The sequence below is a fragment of the Pinus tabuliformis genome, chromosome 2_2 (assembly GCF_031772625.1).
Source record: "Pinus tabuliformis cultivar Carrire ecotype Pingquan chromosome 2_2, CPIR1, whole genome shotgun sequence".
In the NCBI taxonomy this organism is placed as follows: Eukaryota; Viridiplantae; Streptophyta; class Pinopsida; order Pinales; family Pinaceae; genus Pinus; species Pinus tabuliformis.
This window is the reverse complement of record NC_142300.1, coordinates 767995536-768022874: the sequence shown is the minus strand read 5'-3', so window position 1 is coordinate 768022874 and position 27339 is coordinate 767995536. Positions and strand designations below refer to the sequence as shown.

The 27339-nt window shown below is 38.3% G+C and overlaps 1 protein-coding gene across 1 annotated transcript in view; it reads right to left on the bottom strand.

Annotated features, from left to right (window-relative positions):
* The window catches only part of LOC149194950 (IAA-amino acid hydrolase ILR1-like 3), a 146964-nt gene extending 120001 nt beyond the window's left edge, over window positions 1–26963 (bottom strand). Inside the window, exon 1 of the mRNA XM_089405194.1 lies at window positions 26174–26963. Within this exon, the coding sequence (XP_089261320.1) occupies window positions 26174–26593 (420 nt within the window). The 5' untranslated portion in view covers window positions 26594–26963. The remainder of the gene's footprint in view (window positions 1–26173) is intronic.
* Window positions 26964–27339: the final 376 nt, after the last annotated feature.

Sequence of the window (27339 nt, the reverse complement as noted above, 5' to 3'; positions counted from 1 at the left end):
AAAAAATAAAAAAAATAAAATAAAAAAACAACGCTCTTTTTGGCTGCACGGCGGAAACGGAGGAAGTTGTACAGAATCGCTCGCTATCCGTACACTTCGTACGGTCGAAGCATCGTACGAAGCACGTTTCAAAAAAACCGAAACGTGTTTCGGTCACACGCTTCCAAAATTTCCAGGAAGCGTGTTTATCAGCCCAAAACGTGTTTCAGTTTTTCTGAAACGCGCTTCGTACGACACTTCCCCCACGCATCCATACGGATCGCGGATCAGGGTTTTGATCTGGGGGGGATCTTTCCTGCAACACTGGCTCCTCCTAAATTGCAACCTGCTCACTGTCAAAGGACTTCCTCATAGCCCTTTCCTCCTCAAGCTTCACATCTTTGTGGATGATTGTTTTCCTGAGTGCTAGTACATATATTACATTGGCTTTAGAAGTCTCATTGTAGCCCATAAAGACGCCCTTCTCTACAGTAGGCTCGAGTTTTGACCTCGTCTTTGCTAGTACATGATAGTACAAAAGACTACCAAATATTCTAAAATGAGATACATTTGGTCTTTTGGTTGTGAAGACCTCCTTTGGTGTGACTTGCTCCAACACTCAATGTGGGTTGTGGTTCTGTCGGTAAACTACATTGTTGCATGCTTCTGCCCATAGAAACATGGGTAGCTCCTGATCATGCAACATGGCTATGGCCGCTCCAATTATGGCCCTGTTTTTGCGCTCTGCCACCCCATTCTACTGAGGGTTATAAGGTGTTGTGAGCTCCCTCCTAATGCCATCCTTGGCATAAAAGTCCTTTAAGGCATTGGAGGTGTACTCCCCTCCATTATCTGATATCAACGCCTTGATTTTCTTTTTGGTCTAGTTCTCCACCAAGGCTCTAAACTCTGGAATTTTTAGAAGATCTTGTCCTTCTTCTTCATGAAGAATATCCAGGTCTTTCTCAAAAAATCGTCAATGAAGGTGACATAATACTTGTCCCCACTAAGGGATACAAAAGACATGGGCCCACAAATGTCTGAATGTACAAGGTCCAAGATGCCCTTCACCCTGTGGTCACTGTTAAGAAATGAGGTTTTGGCATACTTGCTATGTGTGCACCCTTACAGACACCATGGTGATCTATGTTGCATTCAGGTAGTTTGGTCACTATCTCCTTGAGCACCTTCAAAGCCCCATGGTGTGATTTCCCCATATGCCTATGCCACAACTCACCCAGCTCTCGCCTTGAGTCACATCCACCTCTGCTCATAAGCGTTTTGGCTATCTCAAACTGTAATTTGAAAAAGTTCTTTTGCTCAACCCCAATCTGCTTGGCAACTTTTGAATTATGGGGTTGGATGTAAACTTTTCCCTCTCTAAAGGTTACTTCATGCCCCTTATCTTCAAGTGTTGGAACTAAAATGAGGCTTTTTGTGAGGCCTGGAACATCTCTGAGCTATAAGTGTTTTCTCAACTCCCTCTCAAATTTGACTGTACCAAGCCCTTTAGCGTGATACCTCCTATCATCTCCTAGCTCAATGTGAAACTTCATGTCTTTCTTTGTCAATTTGTAGAAGAATTCCTTATTTTCCATCATGTGACAGGACGCTCCATTATCAATGTACCAAACACAGGTACCAATAGAACTCGCCATACAAGCAATGATGGAAACTCCCTCTCAAATTTGGCTGAGAACTCATTAATCCTTGCAAAGGCTGCGGCCTAGTACTTCTTGGAACCCTTCTTCCAATTAGGGCATTTAGTAGCATAATGCCCTAGCTGATGGCATGAGAAACATTTAATTTTGTTGAGGTCCTTCTTCTCTCCCTTGGAGCTTAACTCACCACCCTTCTTGCACTTCAATTTTCCCCCTTTACCAGCCAGGGAAAAATTTTCTTCATCTTCGGTCTTGGCATGAGACCCTCTAGATCTCCTCTTGGACAAAATCACTCCACAATCTCTCCCAATTTGCGAGCTTCTCCCTAGCCACAACCCTGTTGATAAAAGTCCCCCGGGATTTGGTGAAGCCCATCAAGGCTAAGCACACCAACTCAAAGTTTGGGGTAGTCTTGGCCACTCTTGTCATCTCATCCCTTACTTAGGTAAATTTGGTGAGGTTAAGTCACCACGAAATCTGACTTTGACATCCTAATGCTCCTCAACTTGTCTTTGAGCATCATTATCATGGCCTCGTTATTGCTCTAGTATAAACCCACAATGGTTGTCCACATTTCCTTAGTTGTCTTCTTCTCAAACAAGTGAGGTATTATGTGGTCTTTGACCCCTTCAAGCAGAATCCTCCTCGCCTTAGCGTCATTTTCGTTATGAGCAACCAGCAGTTGAGGGTCAGTGGGTAATGACAGAACTTTGTCCACAAAGTCCCATACACCATGCTCCTCCAAAACTACACCAATTCGTTGTCTCCATGGACAGTAGTTTGAGGCACCCTCAAACCTGTCTTCAAAACAAAGTCGTCAATACGCCCAGTTTTGTGCAAAAAAAAATTGTCTTTTTTTCATTTTTTTATTTTTTAGTTAGTTTGCACACTTCCTACTCTCCCCTAGGCTAGCATAACATTCAAGCCTATGGCCCTCAACCTAATAATCAAGCCTATGGCCCTAGTATTGCTATGAAATTCATGGTAGTGTTAAATTCTTAAAGTAAAAGTGACATTTTTCTTAAACTTTCATTTTCATCCTTTACTTAAATTTTTAAAATTACCATGAAATGACTCAAGATGTTTGAGAGTAGTTCGAACCTCATTGGATTTCATATGAAGAAAGTAGAATTTTAGATTTCACTCAAAATCCAATAGACTTAACAGTTTTTCAGGATTTCTGGATTGGGCGGATTGCAACATTCCATTGGATTTTGTCATGTACGAGGGTATGGAGCTATTATTTAATAAAGAGAACCAAGCCCTCTATGTACTTTGATGATAATGGAATTGGTTGTCGAACTCCTCTACCATGACTCTTCTAAAAATGTACCCATCGCTCAAACAAAATTTTGACATGACATGCTATGTTTTTTCTCTCTTATTTTAATACCTAAATTGTTATATTGATGGCGAAGACCCCAATATAGGCAATGATTTTGATGATATGTAGGAATTGGTTGTAGCATGATTTTTTTTGGATGCTAGAGGCCATCTAGAGCCTATTTGTTGATGTATTTCGGTTCAGAGATGGATTGCACTTGATGCTAATTTGGTTATGTGCACCCTTACATACTATCTAAATGAGAACTTTTGCATATTTGTATATAAATGGTTAGGATTCATATGGATGCACAAGAATAGATATGTTTTTCTTTAAAATATGAATATTTTATGCGTTTTTGGTAAACCGGTTTTTTACCGGTTCCGGTCCGACTCTGACAAGTTCTCGGTCCACAAGGTTTTTCGGTTCGATCACTGGTTCAGTTCTAATGACATTGTTTGCCAGACCTCTAGACCTAGAGAGTAATGCATCAAACCAAGGTCTTTCATTTCAAATTCAAAAGCTAACTCCCTCTTACACTAGAGGATAAGAGGTTCTCCTCCTATCAAGAGTAAATCAACATACAATACCAAAATCAAAGGTATACCTTGGACTGTCTTGAAGTAGAGGTTCGGGTATGCACTACTTCTTGTGAAAACAAACTTTATCAGGTAGCTATCAATGTGAGCATACCAAGTTCTTGGAGCTTACTTCAACCCATATAAGGCTTCCTTTAGTCTGCATAAATGAGTTTCCCTGTTATGCTCTTCAAATCCTTGTGGTTGTTCCACAAATACCTCATCCTTAAGGAAGACATGCAAGGAATCTGTTTTCAAGTCCATTTGGTGAAGAGTCCATCCCTGGCTAGCAGCTAAGGCAACAACAAATCGAATATTAGTATATCGAGCTACAGGTACAAAAATCTCATCATAGTTTATTACCTATTTCTGAGAGAAACCTCTAGCTACAAATCTAGCCTTATATTTTTCAATACTACCATCTGCACCATGTTTAATCTTAAACAACCATTTGGAAGTGACATCAGATTTACGTTGAGGTCTAGAAACCACTTCCCAGACATCATTCTGGATGATGGACTCGCATCCTTTAGTCACGGCATCTTTACAGACTAGTTCTTTTTTAGCTTCTTTAAAGGTGCATGGTTTTGCCCGAATTATGTTGCTCATGGCAACAACATACCCTTGAAACCAACTTGGCTTCTTACTTTCTTTGAACGTTCCTCTTGGGGCAACATGTTGTTCAACATCTTGCAAGATAGCAGCCATAGTGGTCTCTTTCTGGTAGAGGGATCATGAGGTGGAGGGTCCATGGAACCCATTGGATTATCAACAAGTTCATTCTCAGGTTTCAGTTCAGACTCAGATGCAAGCTCTTTTTCATTAAAAATTTGTCTTTTAGCAATGGCAGGAGGAGGAGAGTCTCTTGTTTTTCTAAGAGTTGCATCTTCATCAAATGTTACGTCTCTACTAAACTTTATAGTTCTTTGACCAGGTACATAAATTCTATAAGCTTTTGAATTATCACAATAACCAACAAACGTATCTTTCTTACTTGAAGCTTTCAGTTTGTTCCTTTTCTCTTTTGGCACATGGAAGTACACAAGACAGCTAAAGATTCTCAGATGACTCACTTCAGGCCTTTTACCAGTGAAGACTTCATCAGGGGTCTTATTGTCCAAAGTCCAATGAGGTGTTCTGTTTTGCACATAAACAACAGTATTTGCAGCTTCTCCCCACATAAACTTTGGTGGCTTTTGATCATGCAGCATGGCTTTGACTGCTTCCATAATGGTTCTATTCTTCCTCCCAGCCACACCATTTGAATGGATTGTACAGCACAGTGGTTTCTTTCTTTATTCTGGTGTCTTTGCAAAGATCATTAAAATCATTGGAGGTGAACTCTCTCCCATTATCAGATCTGAAAGATTTGATCAACTTTCCAATGATTTTCAATCAAAGCCTTAAAATTTCTGAACATGTCAAATGCTTCCCCTTTCTTTTTCAAAAGGACTATCCATGTCTTGCGAGAAAACCATTAACAAAAATCATGAAATACAAGTAGCCATCAAGAGAAGTTACAAGCATAAGTCCACATAAATGAGAATGTATGAGTTGAAGTACCTAACTAGTTTTTGTTTTGCTTGAAGGGAATGGTCCTTTTATATGCTTTCCACTTGCACATCCTGAGCAAACTCCTTCATCATCCATTCTGAGCTCAGGGCTTCTAGAAACCATCTTCCTTACATGAGGTAAGGCTTTGTAGTGCAGGTGAGTGGATCTTTTATGTCGTAGCTCACACTGAAGATCAATATCATGGACTAGTGCATGAATGGGTTTACCATTGACTTTGTAAAGCCCTTCACATATTGATCCAATAATGAAGGCTTCTCTCATACTAGAGTTCAAAGGCCAGGTTAGAACTTTTCCATTAACAAAAGCAACTTTCATTCTTTTCTCTTCTAGAGCAAATATGGATACAAGATTCTTTTTCAACCCAGGTACATACAAAACTTCTTGAAGAAAAATAGATTTTCCCTCATCTAATTAAAATGAAGTTAACCCATAACCTTTAACTTGGTGAGTAGAATTATCTCCAAGGATAACATTAAAATTATTGTCCCTCTCAACTAGATTAAAGAGTGTTTATTTGTAACCAGTGAAATGTTTGGAAGCACCACTATCAACTAACCAACTATCAAATGAATCTACAGAAGAAGAAGTAGAAACAACAGAAACAAGAAAATATTTTGATTGAGTTTCCGTTGCATTATTTCTATATTATGGATTTCTTGTTTTCTTACGTTTGCATTTTCTTTGATTTTCAAAAGTGTCTTTTCTATAATCAAATTTGTTTTTGCATCTAGGTGCTCTTCTTCTTTCTTTACAGTCACGAGCAAAGTGACCATGCTTTTGACAGTTAAGGAATCTAACTTTTGACATGTCTAGATTCCCTTTACTTGATTTGAAAGCAAATTTCTTTTTATTACCTTTCTTTCTCTTGTCATAGACTGAAAATGCAGTAAGTTCTCCTTCTTAATGATGTGAAATTCGCCCTCTGGAGATCATTCTGGCCTCCTCTAGGATACACTTTCCCAGGAACTCATCAAATGTGGGAATAGTGTTGGTATTGCTAATGGTGGTGATAAAAGTCTCCCAAACAGGAGAAAGGCATGTTACCCACCATTTTGTAGGTGATATCCCTAGGAGAAAAAAAAATCTCCAAGATAATCCTCAACTGGCAGCTACCAACCCCTTGCAGCCAGCAACTTGCTCGTTGTGCCATTTCTACGCCACCTGAGCTAGCCATGTGGTCCCTTACCCATCTGCCATGATCGTATGTTTGAAGGTGGGCTTCTCGAACCTAAAGGTATGCCTTGTCATTTGGTAATTGAGTATTGTAGTTTGCTTATCATAGACACTTTTGGGCATGGACTAATGGGGGGATTCGGCAAAAAAAATGGGCTAGGTCTATGCTCTTGTCCCCTAGACCCCTTTTGGATATTAACCTTAGATTCTAGTCCCATAGGACCTCTTTTACTGACCATTTGGCTTTAGGTATGGTATTTCATGGGAAACCCTGGTGTTGGTTGTGTGGTCCCACTCCCTTATCCGCATATATTACCCCCTTTCCACTCATTATTACCTCGTTCATCAATTCTCCCACCTGGGTCCACATCCCTCCACTGGGTCCGCATAGGGTTAGCTTTCCCCTTCCCCTTGCCCACACCTTGGGTTAAGCCCAGAATGATGCCCCAGAGAAAGATAAAAGCATAATTGGCCACATTCAACAGGAAAATGTACCACAAAATGCAAAAGATGGTTGGGACAAACACATTTAGCATGTAGGCAAAAGCCAATACATGACCTCTAACCCATCATCATGGCCATCACCCTGGTTCCTACAGGTTCTATCAGGCTCCATCATATAGGAACCCATGATAGTCCCGACTCCCAACCTTTGGTGGGCAATGAACTGCCCTACCTTAAAAGGAGGTATTCACTGCTATATCTCACACATCATGCTCTTACCCCTTGAGCCCCGAGCAGTTACTTAAAGAAAAATCATAAAAAGGAAAAAGGAATATAAAGAAGGGTGGAAAAATCAAGGTCGGGGCATCTCATGTACCACAATTACTCCCTCTTATACATTATACACCCAAGTGGTTGCCTCCCTTTTATCAACTACCCTTATACCCTAGCATGTGGCCCAAGGTTGCCCCTTCTCATCCCCTACTTCATCCACCTATCTATCACATACCACCACCTTTTAAAGGGTGTACCTTGAACATATTATCCCCTTTAAGAGTAGAAACCACCTAATAAAATACTTGGTTAACCCCATTTGGAACTTGGAGACATTAGCACATGCCAAAAGCCCATTATGGAAGGGCGGACCATTATGAAGTCCCCACTTGTGGTCCATGGTTGGTAAGCTCTTTTACTCGATTTCTCTAATGACTTGTTGTACTGGAAGATTGGGTCTCCCTATACGGGGTCCTAACCCTCCAGAGGGCTACATTGGCACATGTAGGGTGTGCGTTGAGAGCCATGGGCCTCCATAACAGTTGACAACACTCCATGGATCCCCGAGGATGTTCTGAGATTGCTCAAGATTCACCTAATGGACGAGAAAGATGCACTTGGTACACCACGACCAACCATCCCCATAGTTGCACCATACACTTAGCAAATGACCCAGGACTTGTGCACTAATGTGGCATCATTTATTCCATCATCTGAGCCCTTACAGATGGTCTACAGGCATCTTCAACCTACTTGGAAACCCATGAGGTTATTGGTGTGCCCCCACACCCACTAGGAGCACCACATGTTTATTGTTTGGAGAACAAGGGGCCACCCCCTTGTCCATCACTTTTGAGAGTTTTATTCATCATTATGGCACTTATGGACCTCATTAGGCTTCTTGGAGGGCCCTACGACATGCATAGATTATTATTTGACCACTTGAGAGGTTTGTTATTTTATTTGTGAGCTAGTATGGTAGGCTTGTCACCAAAAGTTAGTTAATTTGCACATTATTTTCTTTTAGGGGCTAATCTAGGCCCAATTAGGTAATTTGAACTCCTAATGAGTGTATAAATAGGAGTTAGATCAATTCACTTTGTATCATCACTTGACTTGGATCTGTTGATTTTGGGTAGCATCAGATGTGCTCTAGCTCCGAAATTTTGTGGAGGGACTAGAACACATGAGATCTCCAAGACCTAGAAATCGTTTGGAGGAATTCCACCCAGATGAGGAGTTATTAAAAAAATTAATGTTTTTAATGTGTTCCTAAGTCTAAACTTAGGAAAATAGAAATATTAATGGGTATTAATAAAGATATGGGTGAGAAGCTTATAAGAGACAAGGATCAAGTCTGTTTTAATCTTAGTTGTTGATTAGAGACTTAATCTCAGTCATTGATTTATCAACAGGAAAAGTACAAGAGAAGCCTTGAGAGTCATTTGGAAACACACCGGACAAATACTCAGTAACCCGAGCGAAATCGATTTTCAAGGAGTTCGATTTCAGAGGAAGAGTTGTAGGGGGAAGGAAGAGGGAGAGCTCTGGCACAGTGTCGCAGTGACGCAGAGGGAGAGTAGTGACGCAGAGGGAGAGCTCTAACGCAATGATGCAGTGTCGCAGTGACGTAGTGACGAGCTTGGAGCAGCCATCGTTGCCCAGCACTGGGAACAGCGCAATCACCTGTGGGGTTTGTTCATCTATCTCTGGATAGAGGTACTTCTGTCGGGTTTATTCTATGTTGCGTGACCTGGATTTGGCACCCTAGTTGTATTCAAAAATCTGCTTAATAATACAAACCCTCTGTTGACCACTACGTGTCAACTTCCCAGCAGTACACCCCCTTTTCTTCGCAAAAAGGGATAGCGCTTGATCGACATGTCCGTGCCATTCGACAGTCATCGACAGCTTGATCAATTTATGTTGTAAACCCAGTCTGCATATTTAATTGTAAATAATCTTAGCAGAGTTGAGTCATGTATGTAAATTGCCTAGGTGGACCTAATTTTCTAGTGATAATCTACGTTCCGGAAGGTTTTTTGTCTCACCGATCTATGATCGGCAGAGTTTTCCTTCAGCCTAACCCCAAAGCCGGAATGGATTTTGTCATTAGAATCTTAGGAGAATCCTAGTGTGTTAATCTGCTAGATTATAGTTGTGTCGCAGAACTGGGTGGTTTATGAGGGTCTATGTCAAATGGGTTCTCCCCCTTGAGATGTAAAGTTGTAAAAGTCATGATGTAAAGTGTCTTGAGGGTTAGAAAATGTTTTTAATCCCCTCTTAAGTCCTAAGTCCTAAGTCTTAGGTCCTAGGTGATTTTTCCAAAGGGTAAGTTCAAGGATCCATTTAAAAATAAATTTAAAAAATTAAAAAATTGAAAAATTAAAAAATAAATAAAATAATAAAATAATAAATAATAAATAAAAATAATAAAATAAAGTAAAAACTTAAAAAATAATAAAATAATAATATTTTGAGTAAATAAATGCAGAATTTCAATTTTTTAATGCATTAAAAATTCGACGGATGAGATTAAGAGATATCTTGATCCTCATCGACGGTCGAGATCATTTTGACATGGATCACTCGAACTAGCTGTTGGGATTTTTTACTTTAAATAGGGTGCTAGGGGTCATTTGAGATCAGATTTGATCTGAGAGTCTGGTACTAAAGAAAGCTCTCTTGTAGTCATTTTTGTGCAATAAAGAAAGACTTTGGGGTTAAAAATCTTGTTGGTGTTACTCTTCTGAAAATGCTGTAAGATTGTTCTATTTTTTTCTGCATAATTTTATTTTCAGTCATTGATGATATCTTAATGAAGATTGATCTAGGCACAGGTATCTTGTCTGATCTTTGGGGTTTGAATAATAGTTTAGATTCTAAAATATAGTGGCAGGTATCTCCATTTGATCATGGTTTCACTATTGCTTTCTCCTCCTATGTTAATGGTTGATTTTAAGCTATGCAGGAAGTCCTTTTTTCAGATTACCGGGCGTTAGGGGAAGTTCTCGGCGGAACCAGCCAACTCCCGGATTGTGTTTTCTGAAAGAGCCCAGCCAGTTCTTGATCCTGGGCTAATCATTCGAAATTTTTTATGAATGCATGCAGGGTTTTCTGAAGCGTCTTACATTAAACTTATACTCTGAAAATACTACTGTGATTATTGACAAATCTGGCTATTTTAGAGCCTTTAAGCTGTAATTATTGTAATTACTTAATTTTTTTTAGGGTTTTTTTTTTAGGTTTTGTCTCTGGCATATTTTACTTCTAGGTTTCTTTTTGTTTTTACAAGTTGTAGGTTTTATTTCTTTTTTGAAAAATATTTCAGGGTTTCATCACAAAATCTGAAGCAGCTTGCAGCCCGGGCCTTTCATTGTAGATTTGATGGAGCAAAGATTTCCAGCCTTCACAGCTAGGGTTTGAGTTCACACTGATCGTAATTTCTGAGGGCAGCAAAGTGCTCCATCGTGGCTCCATCCTTGCTCCTCAACGCTACCATTCATTTGCTGCTGCCCACGTTTCATTGTTTCCACATTAAAATCTACAATCACCGCAGCACTCGGTTTTCCTCCTTCAAGCAAGCTCCATTCCCTTCACGCAGCTGCCGTCAAGCAAACCGTGAATCTGTTCCATCGAACTCACCTGCGTACAGTCTTCAGCTCCCTACATCCAGTCTTCATTCCTACACTCTCACTCACGCTGCTCCAGTTTTTTTATCCATCAGTTTTCTGCAGCCAATCCACCTGCAAAACGCATCAAACTTGTTCACCCTTTCACGCTGTCATAGAAACCCGCAAACAGCAAGACAAGCGTGGTTATCATTCTTGTGTTTATGCAGCAGACAGAACTCAAAACGCTGCCATTCCTGCGTCACTTCCACGCTCAGCTCGTCGAGAACCTGCACCTGCAAGCACAAACAAAGCATTCAAAATTCTTTCTACATACGCTACGGGTTTTGGTTCAGGCTGTGCGTATATTTTTGTTGTTGCGTTTCATTTAAAAAAAAATTAAAATTTTAGCTTCAGTCTTAGAGATACGTTAGTTCATTTTTTTTATTTCATTTCTTTAGTTTAGTTCACGTCATTTAAATTAGATTCAGGTTTAGTTCACGTTTTTTTTTTAGATTTTATTTTAGTTTTATATCAGTTTTAAATTTAGAATCATAAATTAAAATTAAATATAAAAAAAAAAAAAAAAAAAAAAAAAAAAAAAAAAAATAGTTTCATTTTTTTTAAGGTGTTAACTTTAGATTTAATTTTGGGCTCTAGTTTGATTTTAAATTTTAGTTTTAAAGTTTTAAGCTTATTAAATTTTTAGGTTTAGGATTGATTTTATTCTGATTTTTTTTAAGTTCTTTTAAGATTTAGATTTAATTTTCGTGTTAGTTATAAATAAGGTGTTCACTCTTTTAACTCTAGCGTAGCCTTTTTGATTTCATTTATTTTTTTTATTGTATTTATTTAGTCTAGACTTTTAAAAAGTTTCATTGTATTTATTTAGTCTAGAGTTTAGTTTTAGATCTTTTCCTTTCAGCCACGTTTTATTTTAAATTTTCTTAGTTTAGAACTTTAAAATCATGAAATATATAAATCAATAAAAAAAAAGGTTTCGTTTAGTAGAGCTAGATTTAGTTTTGTTTTAATTTTTTAGAATTAGTTTAGTTTAAATTCAAGTATTTTAATTTTTATTTGCTTTAACCTTTTTTTAGTTAGATTTTAGTTTAGTTTTTATTTAAAAAAAAAAAAAAATTAAAACTTATAAAAAATTTTAACACTTTACAAAATCCAAAAAAATATAAAATATAAAAACATAAAAAATATAAATAAAAAAAAAGCAGTTTTGGGTTTTTTTTTTAGATTTATATTTCAGTTTAGTTTTATTTAAAAAAAAAAAAAAAAAAAAAAAAAAAATTGAAAAAGCTTAACAAAAAAAATTGAAAAATCATTTTGTTGTCTTTTTGTGATATTTTTCTATAGCTAAGTGCATTTAATGTTTATTAATAAGTTGGCTATGTGAAAGTGGTGGCGGCCAGCATTTAAATTTTATGATCTTTTAAAGCATTTAATTTTTCTTGAAGTTTAATTGCTGGATCATCGTTAAGGCGTTGTGCATTTGTGGAAAATCTTACATCGCTTGGGTATTTTGCTTATAAATGATTGTTAATCATGGAATTATAAAGTTCATATTTCTGCAGCTTTCAATAAACAATCGTTTAAACATTAAATCCACAAGGCACTGGTCTATTAATTCAATAAAATCTTTTTAGTGCCGGTTTCCTTTCGTGTCTCCCAAACCAACTGATTCACAGTTGGTCATCCATATTCCTATAGGGTCTACCCCCCTTAGCCGTGGGAGACAGGCTTAAATGGAGAGATCGGGGATCAGAGTGACATCCCCTGGTCTGAGCGTTGTCGTGACAATCTGTGCGACAACACCCTCCATATGTTGCACCAGTTTTACTGAATTGGGTTTTTCCAGAGACAATTGTCCAAAAATAGCTGTGTTGATGTGATTGATTCTTTTGCTTGTATATCACTGTTATTTTCTCTATGTAATTATGTGATAACTGCAGTAGAATTTATTTTAATGTTTACTGAAGGGTTTGGTAAATAACTTATTGTGGGAACTAAGTAGGAGAAATAAATCAGTTACACCACGACCAACTAGCCCCACAGCTGCACCATATACTTGGCAAGTGACCCAGGACTTGTACACTAATGTGGCATCATTTATTCCATCATCTGAGCCCTTACAGATGGTCTACAGGCATCTTCAACTTACTTGGAGACCCATGAGGTTATTGGTGTTCCCCCACACCCACTGGGAGCACCACAGATTTATTGTTTGGAGAACAAGGGGCCACCCCCTTGTCCATCACTTTTGAGGGTCTCATTCATCATTATGGCACTTATGGACCTCATTAGGCTTCTTGGAGGGCCCTACAACATGCATAGATTATTATTTGACCTCTTGAGAGGCTTATTATTTTATTTGTGAGCTATTATGGTGGGCTTGTCACCAAAAGTTAGTTAATTTGCGCATTATTTTATTTTAGGGGCTAATGGAGGCCCAATTAGGTAATTTGAACTCCTAATGTGTATAGATAGGAGTTAGATGAATTCACTTTGTATCGTCACTTGACTTGGATCATTCTCTATCTTGAGAACTTCACGTGTTTCCATGGAGGATATTTTTGGATCATGGATGAATTTTGATGTGGATTGAGTCTTCTTATCTTGGAGCTTCTTATATTGCAAATGTGTTTATGGTTGGATATATTCTCTTACATGTAAGTACAATTTTGATGCTATTTTCTTTTACTTTGCTACATACATTGATCATGAGATTTTCGCTATTTTTTTGGGCTAGTTGCTACATGCATTTACATCATCAATGTGGAATTATGTCTCTATATAGCTTATCTTTATGTGTAAACCATGTTTGATGAACGAATTGTCCTAGAGGTCAAAGTCACCTTGACAAGCCTTCCCCATTTGCAACAAAGTATAAATGCTTTTAAGGTCACTTTTCTTCTCTTGCCCTTAACATTAGACGATGTTGACTTTGAGAGCCTCCTTGAACAAGAAACAAGACCATCTTCATAGTTCTCCTTGACTCCATATCCCCAAGAGGAATTAGGCACTGATCCCTCAAAAGGTAGTCACTTCGAACCTATTTCTTCACCTTTTTCTCTCTATTTTCTAGGTCTAGCCACGTTGGGCCACATAGGGCATATATTTACCGATAAAGTAGCCCTCCAAAAAGTTGGACCTCCTAGCCTCTCCTGCACTGGTGTGTCCTCCTCCAATTTTGAAGCCATTCCGACAGTGGAGTTGTGAGATAACCCAAGCCCTAGATCCGAGAACAAACTTTACCTAGCATCCCCAACGCTAGTGCCTCATATGATCAATTTGACACCTTTAATTGAATATTCCTGCTTTCATCCTTTCCACCTCCTTGTCTAGGTTAAGAACATCATTGGTTGCTAAATCCTTCTCTCTTGACCTAGGTTGGGTCCACCTGGTCCCGTGTGGTCCCACTCCTTTGAAAAGACAATTCTTCAAGAACCATCCAGGATACCAATTTCAATTAGGATTTTAGGGATTGAGAAACTCTTTCACAAGTCATATTCCATAAACCTAACCCTCAAATCCCCACATCCTTCTCCTAGAAGACATTGTACCTTGCTTAGAAAGCAAGCAAGCTCCATCCTTGACCTTCTTCTGGAAAGAGATTATTTTGGTCACCTTATATCCACTTGTTAATTTATCCTTTATTTGTGACTCCATATATATTGAGACTCCTCCCATTGGTGAAAGTCCATAAATAGTAGGGAGCCTTAGCTGAGGTGACGTGGGCTAAAGTCTCCATTTCTTGCCCTTGGTCTAGCATTTGACCCTTTAGGAATCCCATTTAGGTCCCCTGCTACTTTGAGTGGTAACAAGGCCTCCAAGTGCAATCAACACCATTTCTTTGTCCAATACAACTTCCCCAATTGTTGACAGTTGATCACTGATTTTGGTCATTCTCGGGAAGTATGCTTGAACCGTCTCTTCTTTGTTATCTCGATGTCCTTCAGTTGATTCTTCAAAGCAATAATCTAGTTCAAGTTACTAATTGCAAACATGTCAATTAGTTTGTCATACATTTCTTTAGCTTTCTTCAAACCAGAAACATAAGTAATGATATAATCACTAAGAGAATCAAGGATAATTTTTCTAACTTTGATTTCACCCTTTTTATGTTTGGATTTGACAGCAACACTTGAATTCTCTAGTGGATCAGCTATTGTGCCTTCAACATACTCCAAAAATTTGTGTTCTTCAAGAGTGATATCTAGCCTTGCTTTCCATGGACCAAAGTTTGAAGCATCATTTAGCTTCTCCTCTACCTTAAAGTAGGACGAAGTCATCTTGATCAAAAAAAATTGGGAGCAAGTGGGGTTTCTTCAGGTCATATCTCTCCTTGGACTTGTCTTCACCAAGGCTTTGATACCATGTTAAAATCTGAAATTTCTATGCAGAAATTTAAAAATTCTTTGCAGAAATTTGAAAGTTCTATGCAGAAAATTGAATGTACTTTGCAGAAAACTGAATGGAATTTAATGTACTTTATAGAAAGTTGAATGTACTTTGCAGAAAACTAAATGTTCTATGCAGAAAATTGAATGTTTTATGTTGTTACAATTACTTATAATGCAAATTTCTTCTTCAAAACTTTTTAAATCAGCAATTGTAGATAGAACGTTAACTTAAGGATCATACGAAGACAACCAATTACAAATATGAGACGTTGAGATTTTGGTCCAATGAGTGCAAAACCCCTCAAGGAGGAGAACCCAAATGATTGTTCTTCTATTAGATTTCTTCAATTGTTCAGCAAAGTACAAAGAGAGAGAGAATCACCAATGTCTAATCAACTTGCAGCTGAAGTGCACTTGCTTTTTGCTTGAAGATTTCCTCCTTCTCTTGATCAAATCATGTCCTTTACACTTGCTTCAACTCTTCCCTTACTCTTGCTCTTCACTAGTTTTCACACTTCTCTTGCACACACTCAACACTTGCTCTCCTTCTTCACAGTGGACATGCTACTCTCAACTCTCACTTGTTCTTGCTTAAATAGATGCCTTGAGCCAATAATAAGAGAATCGAATTCTATGAGGGAGGAGTTACTTTAGAAGAAGTATAACTCATCCCAAGAATAGAGAGAGAGGTACACTTATCTTAAGGCATTACAATTCGAATTAGGGAGAGAAAGAGTTACACTTAGTCATGAAAGAATATTTGGTGAGAATTATAAATCAAATTGAATGAGAGAGTTACGAGTGCATTTAATGAAGAGGAGTTACACTTATGCAATACATTGAATTAGTGAGGGAGATTTACATTCTCTTAAGTATATAGTTGTTATTTTATTCCAAGAGAGAGGTTTGATTTTCCAAATAAAAGACTCTCAATTTAATTTACTTATTCCATGAGAGAATTTGATTTTATTAATCCATTAAAGGTGAATGACTTTAGACTATTTTACAAATAATAATATCATAATAATAATAATACTAGTAAGGATAAAAATATTAATTCTTGACTTGTATATTCATGATTGATTTGATTTTAAAGTGGATTCCATATGTCAAGATCATCCTTGATCATTTAAACATGACTTTCTATTTTTGGGAAGTCATATTAGAATTGTCAGGAATGAAATTTTATGATAGGTGGTTCAAACAAAACTGAAAAAATATGATTTCTTCTAGGAGAAATTCATCCTTGAGCTGCCAAATTTTGACAATTCAAGTCATACATCCCTCTTCCTTGCTCGCTTGAACGCCGAAACACTCCATGTAAATGCTAATTTGTTGAATCGGCCTCCTCTTGCTGATTGCTCTGAACACAAGTGGTGTCACTCAATCTGATTTTCAGCTCAACCCTATTTCCTCTTTATAAGGAGACTTTGTTCTTCCAGAAGGATCCAAGGGTTGAGATTTACCCTTGGTCCTTGAAGGTCAATGGCCACAATCTAATATTATCTTGACTTTGCACTTTTTAATTTTGACAAAGTCTAACATTAGGAAATAATTAAATTTTTTAAATTAATTCTAGCATAGTGAAATGATCTAGGATTTCTGCATGCCCTAACATCTAGGCAAGTGCAAAATCACCTCTTACTCTACTCCATTCAACAAGCCAACTCTCCTTTGACTCAAGATGGGTATTCCTAATAGGATTATTAAGACCAAGCAATGAAGAACAAGGTGACGTCGAGAGTAGACTCAGTAAAACAACGTTTGAAGTTTTTATAGTTTTTTCATAAAAGTGATGGAAGGACATTAAAATCAATTCAAATTTTAACTAGGGAAAAGGAGTGAAGGTGAATCAAATGGAAAATGAGGTCAAAAAGAAAACCCTTCAAGTAGTTGGCTTATTCCTTCAAGGATTAGGGTTTGAGACTAGCACCAAAAGGTAGAGTAATCCCTTACCCAACCAAGATCAACAATGAATTCAAGGTATACAAGCAGGGGCTTCAAAGGAAGACAACCGTTGCCATCCAAAATCATCTGTAATTTGATAAAAATCACTTAATACTTTGGTCGAGGAACAATAAGGAAGAACAAATCGCAGTATCAAATATGCACCAAATCAACAAAGGAAATATAAGGGAAGACATTAAATTTCTTCTTTCCAAATGATAAAGTTATCCTTCAATGAATTGATCGTGAAAGGTTTGTAGAAGACTTGAACATTCCACCATTAATCTTCATGCAGCAAAATAAAACCAAGTAGAAAAACTTCAAAAATTGACAACATTCATCCAAAAAGAAAGAACCCTTAACACCATAAATGCTCCAAGAACGATATATCGATTACGCTACAATTAGATAGAGCTCTCCAAAATCCAACGATGAGTTCAAATGTGGAAGTGCATCTTTTTATATAGACAATGCTAAACTTCCTTTACAATAAAATAATATTATCTCATGTGATTACTTATATCTAGCCTAAGCAAAGTAAATTTAACTAACTATTCTAAAACAACAATAAAATAAAAGTGGTCAAGCCACATGTATAATGGACAAGATGAAGTAAAGCCCCAAAAAGGGGTCCTCTCCTCCAAAGAAGGGTGAATGATATCCCAAGTTTCCATGTTGGCCTCCAAAGGCTCCGAGCATGTGTAGATCCTTGAGCCACTTCACAAAAAGTGCAAATCAATCCTCCAAAATGATGACACAAAACCTCCAAACGAGGTGGATCCTCCAAAACAATGCCATAAAGGTGTAATATGATGCTCCATTATCTCCAAATTAGACATCAATTGAATGCCCATGCCCATACCTTAAGTCAAGGCACCTCCATGAAGCATGGAAATAATTTTCCAAATCAAAAACTAGTCCAAAAAAAACCCCAAAGCCATGTTGACATCCAAATACATGGGGTTATCCTTCAATTTCAACCCATTAGTCTTCATGTTGTGTCTTCTTAAGTCATGTCAAAATCATCATAAGTGATTTCCACATCATCCCTTCAAGCTATGATCCTTCAAAAATCACTAAGTGGCCCATTCATGTCATTCAAATCACCCCCACAGTTGTCATAAGGATCTCGTTTGTGGGTTGGCCTTCTAAACAAGTGAAAATCAACTTACAAAATGACCAGTCAAGAGAGCGCTCCATAATCTTCCATGTGGCACGTCAAGAAGAGGTCCATGTGTGCACAAATAGCCGCAAAAGTTCCTCAAAGAGTCATATGCCTTGAGAAATGTGCACTGCCACAAAAAAAGTGAAAAAGCCCACAAATCGAAATGAAGGACACTGCCCAAGAGAAGAGTCATATGCCTTGAGAAATGTGAGCTGCCATGAAAAATGTGAAAAAGCCCAAAAATCAAAATTAAGGACACTGCCCAAGAAACACCATGCCATGTCATCAAAAACCTTCTTACTCATCAAAATTCATGTGAATACCCCAACCAAGGAGAGGGGTAACATACCCAATAGAGGTCAAGCAACCATTAAGTAAGCCACCTCCAATGTGCAAATTCATCACAAAACATGTACCCCAAAACATGGTGTAAACAAATTTTGGAGTAACCCCAAAAGCTAACAATCATAGGGGGTGGGATGTGGTTTCTCTAAATACATCCATAAAGCCTTGTTGCAAAAAAGGGTTGTCATTTGATCATCCTAAACTTTAGAAAACCTTGATCTAGAATAGAAAAAGCATAGCAGATTTATAACAACATACAAGAGAAGATCACACCATAAGTGTAACATACCCAGCCCCCTAATGCCTAATTAGGTCTACAGGGTTTATTTAGACCCGACTTTCAAAGTTAATCATGATATCGCCATTGCCTTTTTCTCGTTGAGATCTTTCCAACAATACAAAATTTGCCCATACCTGAGCTATGGATAAGAAGTTATGCCCATTTGGAGAATCTTCCCTTCAAGGGCCACCTCATCAATCCATACATTCATGTGTCTTTACCTCATTGGCCCACGTCTTCTAGCCCAGACCACTAGCAGGTATCTCAACTTTCATTCCCAGAGGTAAGGCTTCTATTATTTAAACGAACCTGTCTCATTTCCTCCCAGCCTGTCATTAGGTCGTTAACTGACAAAGCCCAACTTCTTCGCCAACTTCCATCATTTGACAGACTTAATGGGTTCTGTTACTATTGGGTTGTCAAGCCCTTGGCCATCAAGATGTAGTCTAAACTTCACTCTAGTTTTGCTTGATGTCTAACACCCAACATGTCGATAGATTGGCATACCATTGCCAATTAATGGAACCAATCTCCATCCACTAATAGGCATTTCAAATTTTGTTAGCACAAGGGGCCATGCCCAATACAGGGTCTAAACCTCCTGAAAGCTCGACACCCGATAGTTGACCTCCTGACATTCAATATCCACATCACCTGCCACTGGGACTACCATTCGGATGCCACCTTAACGCCACGGCACACTTTTATCCATGTCACCTTGCCACATCAGTGCCACATTGGCGCCATGTCAAAATCATGTTAATGCCACATCATCTCCACAACAATGTTAGTGCCACATTAGCGCCATGTCATCTCTACGTCGACACCATGTCAGAGCATCACATCAAGGCCCTCATTGGCTTAGTAGTTTCAAGAGGAATCCCCTAAAGCCTTACCTTTTCTCTCTGACACCCATCACTAAACTATCGTCAAGTAACAAAAAGTGTTTGTTCAGCAACAAATACGGTTTTTGGCCCCAATAGTATCATGGGATTATCCTGGTGTAGAAGGTCCATCCTCTTGGTAACTTGACACCTAACAACAAACTCTTGTTGACGAGAATATTCCCCTCAACCAACAAACATGTCGAAGCCCATTAATACTAAGAGGTCATAAGGGTTCAATGTCTCCCAATCGCCCAATACTCCGTCACTTGACACTCGGACCATATGTCTCCATTAACTTATGGGAAATACACGTTTTGTTAGTATCAGGGATGCATGACATCATGCACGCCACATTTGCCCAATAGCTGACTTCTGATCTCCCAATGACCTGACCTCTTGATGATTCTTGAACTTCCCATTAGCTGATGGAAGTGTGGGTTAGTATACATATGGGCTTTGTCCGGTCATCGCCAATACATTTTCCTAATAGTCGGTAGCCAAAAGGCCAATATCCATTAGCCAAATGCCTAATAGCCCTTCGAGCTAGACTCCAAGTCATAGCCCTATGATGTACCATATGATGAAGGGTTAGGGCCAAAGACTTCCAACACCAAAATTTTGAACTCCAAGCATACAATCCCAAAATCAAAGAAGGATTAATCCCCAAATTTCTCTAAGATTTGATATGGATGCCAAGCCTATTCTATAGGTCTAAGATCGAATTCATTAGGGCAAAAAGTTGCCCTAAAAACCTTTGAAGGCTCAAAAGTCTTCAATAGCCTTTGAGGGCATCCAGAATGTTTCCCTTAATCCGAGAATTTCTCCAAGAAAAGCAAAAGATAGTCAATGCCTAGTCCCACAACTTTTCATCCAGCTAAAAAACTTCTTCTCAATTCTTTAGCACTACCACTTCTCCACACTGCCAATTCTAACACTTGCACACGAAGAAGCCAATATCCAAAATTATCTCTAGAAGGAACAAGGTTCTAAATAGAGAGGAACTTTCAACACTTCTCACCATGCAATACTTTAAGACTACTATAGGGTCCATTATTAAAAAGTATCAATATATACAAGATTTATCCTTATAAGAGACAATAGCTAATGACTAAGCATAATTACACCTTGATCTAGCTCATCATCCTACCATACTCTGATTCACATACAATATTCAAACTATTACTTATACTTATTCAAGGGGCCATCACAAGCAATTCCTAGCTATATCCTTACAAATATGCAGAATAATCTAGTCATGACACTTCAAGAAACTCAAGAGTCTGAACTAATACAGTTATTGTAGCCAAGTATAACATTCCATTGCTTGAACAAGTAGCACCTATTTAACATAAGTGGAAGGTTACCTTGTCATATGGCATCCATTCATGAAAGAAGCATTAGTTAACATACTTAGCTCGTTATTCTTGCATATTTAGTAAACATCACAATGACATCCCGCTTATCATTGCCACATTCACAGTAGTCCAACATTAAAGACAACATCAATTCATTTCATTAACAGGAAATAAGTTCACACTTATCTGAATCACTTACTTAGATAGATTGGAAATTGAAGAAGGGAGTGCCACTCTCCACCCAACCATATGCACAACTATGCTATAGGTTTCTTGCAATTGACCACCCCTGAGCCAAATCTGATGCCTTAGGGGAAACTTCACACAGGGTTCTACAAAGCATAGTTTTAAAACTAGGTCGGTCCGACTCGGAATCGGCCTGGTTGATCGAGCCATACCCTTGCCCAGACAGACTAGGTCAATTATCCGGTTTGGCGGCCAGCCCATTACCGAACCGGTTAAGTTGGTCACCGATTCATTCGGTTCGGTAATGAATTGGTCGGGCCGACCGAGCCCGACTTAAACCGGTCAGTCTCGACAGCGTGGAAAAAAGGTGGGTTGGGCGGACTTGAAATCAATTATTTTTTCATTTAAACTATTTCCTAGGCCCTCTACCCTTCTCCCATGCCTATAAAGGTGACCCAACCCCCTCATATTTCCTCACAACTATCTCATTGCATTTATGTGAGCATTTGTGAGGAGTTTGTGAGCAGTTGGAGTTGGTTTTTGGAGCAGCATTGAGGAGGTTCTTGGGCGATCTTTGGAGCAACATTGAGGAGTTGGTTTTTGGAGCAACATTGGTTATGTGTTTTTGTTCTAATCTCTATATATTACATGTATTGGACAGTGCACTCGGTGCCATTTTGATATAATAGATATATTCATGAGCATGCTTTGATCAAGTGTTGTCTTCTCTCTATTATTCTAATGCTTTGAGTTTGGAAACATGAATGAAAATCTTTAAAAATATGATTTTTCATTAAAATTAAATATTTAATGTACTTTTCTACAAAGACCCTCGGCAGGTTCTGAGCCCCAGTCCGATTTTTAAAACATTGCTACAAAGTTCACTTCAGAGGATGTGAAGGCCACTCTCCTTCACATACAAGATTCAGGGTTCTCCTCTCATCTCACCCCTCTCTATTCTTCTTTATGTCTACGTTGTTTATCCGTTCAGTCTTCTACACTCTAATTTCTTCATTCCACAACACAAACTCTCTCTCCCCTTGCCTTCAAAATCTATTGCTCTTCCGTCTCTACTATTCCGCTATACGCATTGATTTCTCTCTCCTTGCCTTTAGGATTAGCTACTTTTCCATACACATGCTACCCACCACCAAAAATTCAAGTCCCTTGGGTTACGTGGGCACCAAAAGTCTCCAGAAAAGGGGGGTACGTAGCCCATACCTTAGGGCAGTTTGGTACGAAATTCCTCATTCTTCCATAATTGTTGTCAGTTTGGGTAGTTCGGCTACCACATCAAGGGTCTAGCCAATTAATTCAATTAGATAGGAAGTTTCTCCAATCCCACTAGCAACTCTCCCTTAGTGAAGTTTCTCTCCTACACATCGAGATCTGTGTTGGCTACTATATTCTTCAGCTTTAATATATTACACCAATTTAAAATTTGGCAATATCCATTTTGGTCATTCCAACATTATAGATCTCAATTACATATTACAAAAATGTAGGGATTTAAAAAGGGATGTTATAATAACCAAGCACAAGAACTCCAAGAGAGGAGATGTATAGAAGAGATACCCTTCGAGAGGAGTGCATATACACACACACGCCCTTTACGGTTTGGGCACTAGCCCTAAGGGATTGACTAGGTAGATATTAACCAAAATAGCCAAATAAAGTAAATACACTAAATGGGTCAATTACGCATGGATAAGGTAGATAAAGCCATTGATACATCTCAACCAAAGTCCTACTATCTCTTGAATCGAAAGGCCTCGCAAATAAACCTCATCACCATACCAAGAATCTACACTAAACAATGACAAAGCACGCTCTATCCAAGCTTTGTTCAGTTCTCAATTAGAGATAGGTAAAAAGTGACAATGAACATTACTTGGAGATGTTGACCCCAACCTTTGAACCTTCATCATCACTTATAACAAAGGCCCCTATATGATATTAACCACTCCTTCATTAAACCCCTCAACCAGGCACATTGATCCCTACCAAGGTGAGATCATCCATCCTTACACCTATCAATCCTATTGTCAGTCAATGGACCATTCACATTTAAAATGCTGTTCTTTCCCTCCAATTCACATGTATGCTCTATACCATCATTTTCAACCATAACTATACTTCTTCAACTACAGTTTTTTGGCACCCCTTCTGCAATCTTGCTAGGAGAGCATGCAGATTGAGGAGAAAAAGTCTTTAGGGCTAGGCCATAGTTAACCAATTATTCATAACAGCTATGGTTTAGCAGCCCTAGCACAATATCCTCAATATCCAATCCTCCCTCCTCCTTCAATAGCCTTGAGCCAAGAAAATCATCTTGCAAATAAACATTGAAATTCCCACAAATTCTCAAGAGGGTCATGGAAAAAATCCACCAATTTCTCTTCCTCCTCCGTTCTCCCTTTCAATCACTTTGAGCACCATCAGGCTTGGGGCACTTAAGAAATCATTGGCAATTTTTTTTGGATTGGATGGTATGTATTCTAGTATACACTTCAATCAATGCAGCACCGTTGAGCGATCATTGATTGCATACATTCTCCCACAACGAGGATTTTACAGAAACTTGAGATGTAAAGAGGAATTCTACTGAATCTTGCCATGCAAAAGCAATAACTATTACAAAATCCATCTGCGTTGCGATCATCGTTGCTGTGCCTCATCCATCGTCTTCACCAATTATCTATGTTGCCAGGAAACGTGGGTGCGGGGACGGGGACGGGGACGGGAACGGGGACGGGGATGGCATTTTTGGAAACAGGGTGCGTGGGTTCGTCGGGTAATATAATAATATTAAATTTTAATAATTAAATTTTATAAATTATAAATTTATAATTAATAATATATATGAAACTTGAATTTGTATATTTTTTCAACTTTAAACAAGAAAACTTTAATGATAATCATTTAAACATGTTTATTCTCTCCCATATAAAAACACAATTTTTTCATAGGAGATTCTTCTCAACCTGATAGTGGTCTAGACTTTTCTTGATGTCTAATCATCCACCTACCCCATGCATGGTGTGCTTTGTGGTAAAGCAATCCAAAAAAGTTAAAACAGTGGCAGCCTTACCCTTCCACAAAACACGCTTATTCATTTAGGCATATTTTCCTAGTTTTAATCTTAACATGATGTTATCAGAATGTTGTGAGAAATTGGCAGATTTTGATACTTAATTTAGCCATTTTCCAAAATAGCCCTTCGCCATTTAACAGCATCAGCTGATTACAGCTTATGGTTGGTCTCAATCCTACTTTCTATTTGACCGAAAATGTCTGAACCTGTATGTGTGCATTTACAGTTTATATTTTGATGGTTATTAACTTATTTGGCTCGGGAATGAATGTTTCCTAAATTCATTCCAAATTGATTTACAAGAATCTGCAAGCTCAAATTACAGAGTAAGAGGTCTCTTTTCCAATTCTGGTTTCAATGCCATATAATATTAAAGGCATTGAAGATCCACAAATACAGGAGATTCATAATTTACATTGAGACTCTAACAAACCTTGGGCATAAGTTTTGAAATTGTTTTTATAAATTTATAGCATAAGACTAATGGAGAGACTGATCATAAGAGTCTCCTGCGGTAGGAAGGGACTCATGAATGTGCAAACAGCTACCCTTTTTTTTTCCAACTATGGTCATCACCTTATTAAATATTTCCACAAAGCTACAGCCAATATGATATGATATTCTGCTTGTGGGATTGTACACCCATAATGTTCCTTTTATAATATTGAGATATCATAATCATATATGATTTCAGAATACTGTGTCGCTCATAAGTTTTGAAAAACTTATCATTGTTGATAAATTTTTACAATGATTCATTACCCTTGAGCAGCACATCATGCCCACAGAGCAATGCTGAGGCATGTGAACAAAGACAGTCTTTAGAAACTGTAATCTTTGGAAATGATGGCAGAAAATTTCCTTGAAAAACATTCAAAAGACCTTACAACCATCTCTGAAGGACAATCCAGACCAATGACCATCAATGACTCCAAAAATGATATCATTCGTTTATGGCATATATTCTATATTCTATGGCATATCATTTTTTAAATTTCAATAAAAAAAAATATTTGAAAATTAAATTTTTAATATAGTTTTTTAATGAAGAACCCAAAGAACCCGAAGAACCCAAAGAACCCAACTCGAAGAACCCAAGAACCCAAGCACACGAAGAACCCAAAGAACCCAAGAACCCAAGCACCCGAAGAACCCAAGAACCCGTTAAAGGAAAAGAACCCAATTTTTTTTTTTGAAGAACCCGGTTCTTCTGGGTTCGTCTGGGAATCCGGTACCTGGGTGCGGGAACCCGGGACTGGTTCGAGAACCCCACCCCCAGGTGCGGGTACCCGTGCAACACAGCCAATTATATTCTGTCATCAGACGAATTCTTCCTCCTGCATGTTCTCTCTTTGCCCCTGAATCACTGCTAGATCCTTTGAGGCAGCCATGACTTGCATCCGGAGATACAATATGGGAATGGCACTGTGCGCCTAGATGGCCCAGAGCAGCGTGGATTTTGGGGGAGAGGTATGTATTAGGCTGACTCAATTCATGTTCTTGGGTATGTTAGTAATTCTCTGGGGAAATTTGGAAAATAACGCTTCCCAAAATAAAGTAGCAGGAATTCGCAAGCCTGGATGTTACCTAAGTTGAAAACCTAACATGCAAATATGTTTAAGATTTTCTATTAAATGCAATGCATGCAGAAACAATGAATCAAGTGATGACTGCAAAACGTTTAAGCTTTTCTATTAAATGCAATGCATGCAGAAACAATGAATCAAGTGATGACTGCAAAACGTTGACCGTGAATGAAGCATGGTGTGAAGAGAAAAAAAGAGGTTAATAATTAATATATACATCTGTGAAATTTTGAGCCATGAATGAAGGTTGTAATTAAAAAATAAAAGTCCATATCCATATCAACTCCCCTCGTACCTGCAATGGGAGGGCATCCATGTCGGCACGAAGTGCAACGACTGGGGCAGTGCCCGATCCGATGGTGGCAACCACACCCGTCTGTGCAAAGGGCCATTCGAAATGCACTCCCATTGCATCCAGCTCATCTCTTATTAGTTTGCTCGTATTGAATTCCTCAAACATGAGCTCCGGATTTCTGTGAATTCTCCTCCTTACCGACTTCAACCACTCAAACATCTCTTCCCCTTTAGCATCTTTCAGAAGCCCTTGTGCTTCAGCTACAGCGCTCTCTTGAGCAGAGAGCGGCAGAGGCAGGCCTTTAGCCGTTAGAAGTAGGGAGGAGATTAATCCTATACACGCAAAAAATAGCAGGCATGAACAGCAACAGGATCTCACACCAAATCGGCATGGAGATGCTTCAATGAAGAAAAAATACATGGAGCTACACTTCAGAAAATTATTGAAGGCTGTGGTCTATTAGAAGAAAATTGCCGCAGACAAAAGGGAGGGCATATGGCCAGAATAGCTCTAAAGAAAACAAGCACTGGGACACTTCAACCTATCAGGTCAGATCAAAAGTATACAGCCGCCTCAATATATCTCGGAGCAAAAAACATGTTACGGCCGAGTGATAGCTCTGAATTTATGAGATATTGGGCAGGTACACCGAATATGTACAAAGAAGAGGAATGGTTAGGCCTGGAATTTGACGGCAACCAATATTTACGACCGCGTAGTCTAACGAGGCGGAGGAGTAGCCATGGAAATTCTGTTTATATTTAGATAAAATCCGTTAAAGAGTTGCCAGGGAAATTCTGGTTATATATGATAAAAAGATTAAAGTTTTTATAAATCTTATAATAGTTAAACTTTACAATTTTAAGTATTTTATGAATTCATTTCCACTATTAAAAATACTATTCAAACATTGGCTTTTTTTTTTTTAAATCCCATCCGCTTTTAACCGTCCAATTAATTCCTCGGCCATAAATACACTGGGTGGTATATATCTTATATATCTACATAAGATTGAAGCATTTGCTTTATCCTGTTGTGGGCATTTACTGCCAGCGTATTAATGGCTAAATAGACTGGTAATTTGGTAAAGATGTCTAGCCTAATTTGGTAAAGATGTCTAGCCTTATTTGACTAGATATAATAGCACTTACACTGGGTAGTATATA